This window comes from Ipomoea triloba, chromosome 5 (genome assembly GCF_003576645.1).
Source record: "Ipomoea triloba cultivar NCNSP0323 chromosome 5, ASM357664v1".
NCBI classification, from domain to species: Eukaryota; Viridiplantae; Streptophyta; class Magnoliopsida; order Solanales; family Convolvulaceae; genus Ipomoea; species Ipomoea triloba.
This window is the reverse complement of record NC_044920.1, coordinates 27,050,965-27,059,829: the sequence shown is the minus strand read 5'-3', so window position 1 is coordinate 27,059,829 and position 8,865 is coordinate 27,050,965. Positions and strand designations below refer to the sequence as shown.

The following is an 8,865-nucleotide window of genomic DNA, read 5'->3' as shown; positions in this document are numbered from 1 at the left end:
AAAAAAAAAAAAAAAAAAAAAAACAACAACAACAACAAAAAAAAAAAAAAAAGAAGCAAATAACGTAAAGTTTAAATTTTAAAAGATTCTCTGCCATCACTGCAGCGCTAGTTTGTCCTGAACCAACACTCACATAAACACGTGTTTAATTATTTAGTGATACAACACATGTCTAAATTACCCTAAATTGTTTAGCATCAAATAAGATTGTGTCATCAGACATCAGCTAAGTCCACCTACCTATATGTTTCTTAAACCAACCCAACTACTTTTTAAAGCCAACTAATTTTAATTTCAACTGCGTTTCTTGAACCAACTAACTCAACTGCGTCATTTATTCAGTTATTATAATGAAAAATCGTTTGTAAATATTCTTTCTTCTAAGGATAAGGCAAATTATACCATGGATCAGAGTCTACCCTATATTGTAGATCCATGTGTAAAATTAACTTTTAAATTTTGTATCTGTAGTTGACACATTTTATACCTGCAGTTGACAATTTCTGTACATGTAATACATATATTCGAGTAGCTGCTGGCCTGAGGATTTTCCTGTAAATCAAAGCTATCAATTTTTTTAGAGTTCTTATACAATGACCAATAAGGTCTTTGTCAGAATCAAATGTTTATCGTTACACCAAAAGTTATAACAAGTAATGAAGGCGCAACTTTATTGCATTATACTTGTATAACAATCAATACCACATTTTATCATTCACTTTGGGATAGTATAGAGATAAAATTTTTAGAAAATTGTTTTGAATTTATATTGAGTAATGTATTCTATAGAAAATCAAAATATTTATCATTCACTTTGAGATGCTATTGAATATAAGAGTCATATGTGATATTTGATTAGTACTTTAGAATTTTCCTTCAATATATCATGAAGGCAATATTTTAAGAAAAAAAATATTAAATTATTGAAAAATGGAAATATTAAATAGTAAACATGCTCAGGACTAATAATGATAGTATGTTAGAGACTCTCATTGATTAATTACTAGCTAGGGAGTAATATAATAATCTATATATAATTCTTTGGCGCCAAGTTGCACTCCCATATGGAAGGTTATGTGTTCAAGTCTCAGTAGATGTGATATTGACTTTTGTGCTTTAGTAAGTTAAGAAATTAGTTATGAATAGATACTGCATTGTAACAGAGTCAGTAGTATTCAAAACAACTATATATAATCCTTTATACATTATTGTGCCGTTATAATTGTACCTTCATAAATTTCAGACAAAATCTTCTTGGCATTAGTACTGTTGCAATATACTAATTCATGGTGACAACTCAATCGTACGTTCGACTGTGTATATTGACAACTCAATATATATATATTTTGATTTATGTATAAATCTTGTCCGCTACTCGAATGGGCGATTTAAACAAAGCTCATCTTGTGAGTTGTGACTCTAGCTGATAAAAGAAAATAAAAAGGTAAAAACAAAGCAGCCTATGTTATCAATAACTGATTAACTCCAAAAAAAGAAAATCAATAGAGAACTCCCATAGAAAAATAGTTATCAAGTCAACTGTCCAACTAACTTGATTAGGGTTACTCTAAGTCTATATATTCATCATATTATGCAAGATAGATTTGCAAAGTTCCTCTGTAGTGAAGCCTTAATCATAAAATTAAACTGTTATATATATAAGCTAATCAAGTTATTATCCGGTTCTACCCTAAAAAATAAAGATTATGTGTAATAATTTAACGTGCCTTATCGTTTACATAATTGTAAATATAAAATATAAAATATAAAATGTAATACTTAAAGTTTTTATCAAAAAATAGAATACTCGACAAAGAAATAATGTTCAAAACATTACTTTAAGTGGCATGTTTTTGAATAACAAGAAAAAATTACAATTAGTATTCGAGAGTGTGCATTGAGTGACATTTTGTATGCATACGTCGATGCAAAATTTTTGCCAAATATTTGATATCAATTTTAATAAAGTAGATTTAATGTGCTTACAAAATGATAATGTTTATTTTGGTCATAATAAATGTAGTGTAACTTTACACATTATTTCTTGCTCATAAAAAATGTACTAGTAAGTTTTAAAGGATATTAAGATATTGAAACTATTAAAGGTTATTGTATTTATGTAGAAGAAATAATTCCATAGCTTGGAACATTTCAATATAACGATAAGGACTTCTTAAGAATAGAGGGGAAATATTGGGTTGTTAAAACTGAAAATCTTAAAGCTTAAGACTTGATTCGCGAAATATTAAATATGTGGTATTAGTACTGTTGCAATACACTAATGCCTTCCTCAATTGTTAAGTTTTTTCCTCAACCGTACTAAGCGAGATAGATATGAAGCAAAGGTCATTTTTGTTGGATCAGATTTGAGCCGTTGCAATACAATTCGTATATATATATTTTGTTGTAATAATAATTATAAATAATATATTATTATTAATATAAACCAAGTGGATGTAATGCCTGAAAACATGGTAGTATGGAGTGGATAATTATATCCCCTAAAACATGGAATGTTTTATGGGATGTGGGGTAGGAAAAAGCACAAAACATGGATTAGTGGTTGTTGATTATGACATTATGTTTTGTCATCTTTGTTTGCTATGTTTATATATGTTGTAGTAATGCCGTATGAATTGTAATGGAGTGAAGAAATAATGCAAAGCAAAACCTTTCTTTGTTAAAAAAAAGTGTGGTCTGTGTGTGAGTGTACATACAGAAGCAAATAGAAATAAATTCATTTCCATCCATAATCCTTCTCTTTAATTCCTCTCAATTACTATAGATATATTTATATTAAATATATCTTACATTTGGTATCAGAGCCTGTCAACCTTCCAACCCTGAGATATTTTTTCTAGTGAAATATGGCCAATAATTTCAATATTGTGTGGTCGGGTCCTAAATTAGATGGGAAACTCGATTACAATTATTGGCAAATTATGATGACCACACATTTGAAAGCTCAAAATCTTTGGAGCTATGTTGATCCCGGTCTACCAGAAGGAGCTGATGCAGCTGCTGTACGGAGAGATCAATTGGCGTTGGGACAAATTCATCAAGGTGTTCATTACTCCATTTTTGGGCAGCTAGCTCGTGCTGAAACAGCAAAACAAGCTTGGGACATCTTAAAGGTGTCAAACAAAGGAGTCGACCGGTCACAGAAGTCCAAGCTGCAGACGTTGAGAAGGTTGTATGATCGTTGTGAGATGGCCTCTACAGAAACCGTAGATATGTATTTCTCTCGTCTTATTGATCTTGTAAATAAGATGAGGTTATACGGAGACACAATTGAGGATGGTGCAGTGGTTGAAAAAGTTCTACGAACGATGCCGATGAAGTATGACCATGTGGTGGCTTCAATAACAGAGTCACACGATACCGAGGACTTGTCAATTGCTGAGTTAAAAGGTATGATCGAAAGTCATATTGAAAGGATTGCGTCAAAATCAGAACCACTAGCAGAAGAAGCTTTGAAGAGCCAAGTCACCTTTAATATGACTAGCTCTAATCAAAGAGGTGGAGGAGCTGGTAGAGGTCGTGGAAGAGGTAGAGGAGGATTCAGAGGAAGAGGACGTGGTAACTCAAATCAAGGAAGGGGACGAGGTAACTTCAATCAAGGAAGAGGTGGAGGTAATAATACCAAGCAAGGCAAATTTCCATTTAATTGCTACAATTGCGGCAAATATGGACACAAAATTGCAGATTGCTGGTATGAAGAGGATGGTCATGAAAATCAAGCAAATGTTGCTGAAAAATCTGGTGAGAGTTCTACTGAATCTGAAACCTTATTTTTGGTCAGTAACAGTTTGTCGGCATATGAAAACATATGGTTCTTGGATACTGGAGGGAGTAATCATATGTGTGGGAAGAAAGAATTGTTTTCAGAGTTGGATGAATTAATACGATCTGAGGTGACATTTGGAAATAAGTCAAAAGTGCCAATTTTGGGAAAAGGTAAAATCTCTATTCAATTGAAGGATGGTACTCACAATTTTATATCCGATGTTTTCTATGTTCCTGCATTACACCAAAATTTGTTGAGTATGGGACAGTTGTCAGAAAAGGGATATAAAATAAATATCACTGGAGGGTGTTGTACCATTGTTGATGCCAAGGGAGTTTTGATTGCAAAGGTAAATATGTCTCAAAATCGACTATTTCCTTTAAAAATCAACCATGCACTTCTTACTTGCTTTAATTCTAAAATCCGTGATGATAATTGGTTGTGGCATATGCGGTTTGGGCATTTTCATTTCTCCGGATTAAATTATTTAGCAAGAAAGAAACTTGTTTCTGATTTGCCGATTATTAATGTTCCTGACAAAATTTGTGAGAGTTGTTTGATTGGGAAGAAGCATAGAGAACCTTTTCTTGTAGGCAAGTCTAAAAGAGCGACAAAGCAGTTGGAGATTGTTCACTCAGATCTGTGTTCATTGGAAGTTCCTTCAAATGGAGGTTGTAAGTACTTTGTTACCTTCATTGATGATTTCAGTAGAAAAACATGGGTTTATTTTCTGAAACAGAAGTCAGATGCATGTGATGTTTTTCAACAATTTAAGGTTTTTGTTGAAAAACAAAGTGGTTATAAGATTAAGATTTTGAGAACTGATAGAGGTACAGAATATATTGCTTGTGATGAATTTTTAAAGAAAAATGGTATTCAGCATCAGATGACAGCTAGGTACACTCCACAACAAAATGGAGTGGCTGAGAGGAAGAATAGGTCTATCATGGACATGGTAAGATGCATGATGAAATCTAAAAATCTGCCTAAACCTTTTTGGGCAGAAGCTGTTGCTTGTGCTGTTCATGTGTTGAATAGGTGTCCAACTAAAAGTGTACGTGATAAGACACCTAAGGAAGCTTGGAGTGGGAGTAAACCATCTATCAGACATCTCAAGGTTTTTGGATGTTTGGCATATGCACATGTGCCAGATCAGTTGAGAAAGAAGTTGGACGATAAAGGTGAGAAGTGTATTTTTATTGGTTATAGTGACATTTCAAAGGCTTATAAATTGTATAATCCTGAAACTCAAAAGGTTGTTATAAGTCGTGATGTCACTTTTGATGAATATGGTGCATGGGATTGGTCAACTAAAGAAGAAAGGTCAGTTGTTGTTCCCATTATTCCTGATAATGAGCAATTGGTTTCAGATAATGTTCAATCTTCTTTACAGCCAGAGTCATCAGTTCGGAGATCTCAACGCGAGCGTCACTTACCAGCTCGTTTGGAAGATTATGTTTTGNACCTTTCTTTGTTAAAAAAAAGTGTGGTCTGTGTGTGAGTGTACATACAGAAGCAAATAGAAATAAATTCATTTCCATCCATAATCCTTCTCTTTAATTCCTCTCAATTACTATAAATATATTTATATTAAATATATCTTACATATTTTATATATACCGTACTAAGTTAGATAGATATGAAGCAAAGGTCATTTTTGTTGAATCAGATTTGAGCTTTGGATTCTTAGCCAAACATTGGTCCTATCTAATTGGGACAAATGCGAGAGCGTGATTTATTATAACATTTGGCCATGAAACCTCAGTGCATTGATACCTAGGCATAAGGATATATACCTGCTACGATGATGACTTCACGCTCCACTATTATTCATGCCATTTAACGAGTACTGTTCAAATTTTTCTTTTTTTACAAAAGAAATTTACAGTTTCTATTTGAGGTCTACTGAATAAAACCTAAGCGTATATAAAGATTATGCTCTATCACTGGTTCACTTTTTACGAGACATCTTCTAAATTTTATTTTATGGTGAAATGGTTTAATTGTTTTGCAACAGCTAATACAGTAATAAGTATTAAATATTGATGTATTATATTACTCTCTAGTATTTACTATACTACTCGATAGAAAAGGACTTCTATGACGTAAAAAGGCCATTTATTAATTAAATAACTAAACAAGTAGAGGAAACATAGTTATAATTTTATAAAAGTCATTAAATTACACATAAAAATGTAATTTGGTTATTATTATACCAAAAGACTAGTTCTCTTACTAATTGCAAGTCACCTTACATTAAATGATATTTTTATCAACTAAGCTACTCGGTGCAAAATAAAATGGTAAATTTTTTTTGTCCAAATATAATGTATAAAATTCAAAAAAATAATATCTTAAAATTTAATTTAAAATTGATATTTTTCTGCACATTTAAATACAAAATTATTCACCAAATTTTTATGTTAATTCCTTCTAAAATTTTATTTTGAATTACAACTAAAATCAATCTATGAATTCTAAAAGCATAATTATCAAGTATATAAACATAATGGAACTTATATATTTATATGTGTGTGTGTATATATGCTTTGGATCCTAATGAGAACACATTCGCACGAAAAACTAAGAACAAATCTTAGCCTTAAATCTTTAAAATTCAAAATGGTCTTATCAAATTAAAAAAAAAAAAAAAAAAANACCTTTCTTTGTTAAAAAAAAGTGTGGTCTGTGTGTGAGTGTACATACAGAAGCAAATAGAAATAAATTCATTTCCATCCATAATCCTTCTCTTTAATTCCTCTCAATTACTATAAATATATTTATATTAAATATATCTTACATATTTTATATATACCGTACTAAGTTAGATAGATATGAAGCAAAGGTCATTTTTGTTGAATCAGATTTGAGCTTTGGATTCTTAGCCAAACATTGGTCCTATCTAATTGGGACAAATGCGAGAGCGTGATTTATTATAACATTTGGCCATGAAACCTCAGTGCATTGATACCTAGGCATAAGGATATATACCTGCTACGATGATGACTTCACGCTCCACTATTATTCATGCCATTTAACGAGTACTGTTCAAATTTTTCTTTTTTTACAAAAGAAATTTACAGTTTCTATTTGAGGTCTACTGAATAAAACCTAAGCGTATATAAAGATTATGCTCTATCACTGGTTCACTTTTTACGAGACATCTTCTAAATTTTATTTTATGGTGAAATGGTTTAATTGTTTTGCAACAGCTAATACAGTAATAAGTATTAAATATTGATGTATTATATTACTCTCTAGTATTTACTATACTACTCGATAGAAAAGGACTTCTATGACGTAAAAAGGCCATTTATTAATTAAATAACTAAACAAGTAGAGGAAACATAGTTATAATTTTATAAAAGTCATTAAATTACACATAAAAATGTAATTTGGTTATTATTATACCAAAAGACTAGTTCTCTTACTAATTGCAAGTCACCTTACATTAAATGATATTTTTATCAACTAAGCTACTCGGTGCAAAATAAAATGGTAAATTTTTTTTGTCCAAATATAATGTATAAAATTCAAAAAAATAATATCTTAAAATTTAATTTAAAATTGATATTTTTCTGCACATTTAAATACAAAATTATTCACCAAATTTTTATGTTAATTCCTTCTAAAATTTTATTTTGAATTACAACTAAAATCAATCTATGAATTCTAAAAGCATAATTATCAAGTATATAAACATAATGGAACTTATATATTTATATGTGTGTGTGTATATATGCTTTGGATCCTAATGAGAACACATTCGCACGAAAAACTAAGAACAAATCTTAGCCTTAAATCTTTAAAATTCAAAATGGTCTTATCAAATTAAAAAAAAAAAAAAAAAAAGAGACGCGGTGACATTTTTGTAATTATCATCAACTTTAATATGCAAACTTGAACACTTAAATATACCATCTTTAACAACTAAATATACAAACATTATTGAATCATTAAGCAATGTCATGTTAACGTTATTGCTAGGGACATCAGGAACATCAAAGTTCACCATATCAAGAGATCAGCGAATCAAGTTGCTCACGTGCTCCCACGGACAACTAGTTCCTCGTCTACCCTTGGATCGTGGGAATCTATCCCACCAATTTGTATTTCTCATTTATTTAGTTTTTAATATCTATTGATATGTTTTTTTGCTTCAAAAAATAAAATGCAAACCTGGTAAAGTTAATAAAATCAAAGAAAAAAAACTAAACCAAATAAAACAAAAAACTCATTCATAAACTCTAAAATTGAAACTCTAAGTGCAATGTGCTTTCGCTTATTTGCAAGTTCAATCTTTTAATACTAAATATGCAAAATGTTAATAATAAATGTATAAAATGTTAACACTAAATGTGCAAACCTGAAAAAATCTGAAAATTGCATATTTTAGTGTTCAACTTTGCATAGAACAGTTAGTGATAATTACGAAAATACCACCGCATTTTTTTAATCTAATGCAATCCGTCCAATTTTTTCATATGTAAGGTTGCGATTCGTTCTTATTTTTTTCTAAGCACTTGTTCTCATTTGATCCAATACTTATATATATAGGTTCGCGTGCGGGTGGGTGGCTCTTGTGCGGTTAGATGAGAGCCATTGATTTTGCCTAAATCAACGTATCCAGAATCAATAATGATTAAAAAAATGCAGTGACAATTGGGTCTTTTGCATCTAGTCAAATTTAAGGTGCATGATTTTTCTTCTTAAGGTGCATGATTTTCCTTCTTAAGGTGTGTTTTTTATGCTTAATGTGCGTGTTTTGAGCTTAAGGTGCGTTAGTTATTGGAACTTAAGTGCGTTAGTCTAAAGCTTTAGGTGCGTGGTTTTTCTTCTTAAAGTGCGCCAGTTGTTAAACTTAAGGGCGGTGCGTCAACCTAAGGCTTAAGGTGCATATTTTCGTTCTTAAGGTGCGTTATTTTCCTTATTAAGGTGATCCATTTTTCTATAGTTTGTTTCTTTAATTAATCATCAGTTTTGTTCTGGTCAAGACATAGTACATGAAGAAAAAGCTTTATAGGAACTTGTGTCAAACCTTGCAACATGGCATGCGTTTTTTTTTTTTTTTTTTTTTT

At 30.9% G+C, this 8,865-nt stretch overlaps 1 protein-coding gene across 1 annotated transcript in view; it reads left to right on the top strand.

Annotated features, from left to right (window-relative positions):
- The window catches only part of LOC116020491, a 12,901-nt gene extending 8,064 nt beyond the window's left edge, over positions 1-4,837 (top strand). Inside the window, exons 2-5 of the mRNA XM_031260963.1 lie at positions 3,004-3,300; positions 3,370-3,606; positions 3,706-3,914; positions 4,826-4,837. Of these exons, the coding sequence (XP_031116823.1) occupies positions 3,004-3,300; positions 3,370-3,606; positions 3,706-3,914; positions 4,826-4,837 (755 nt within the window). The remainder of the gene's footprint in view (positions 1-3,003; positions 3,301-3,369; positions 3,607-3,705; positions 3,915-4,825) is intronic.
- Positions 4,838-8,865: the final 4,028 nt, after the last annotated feature.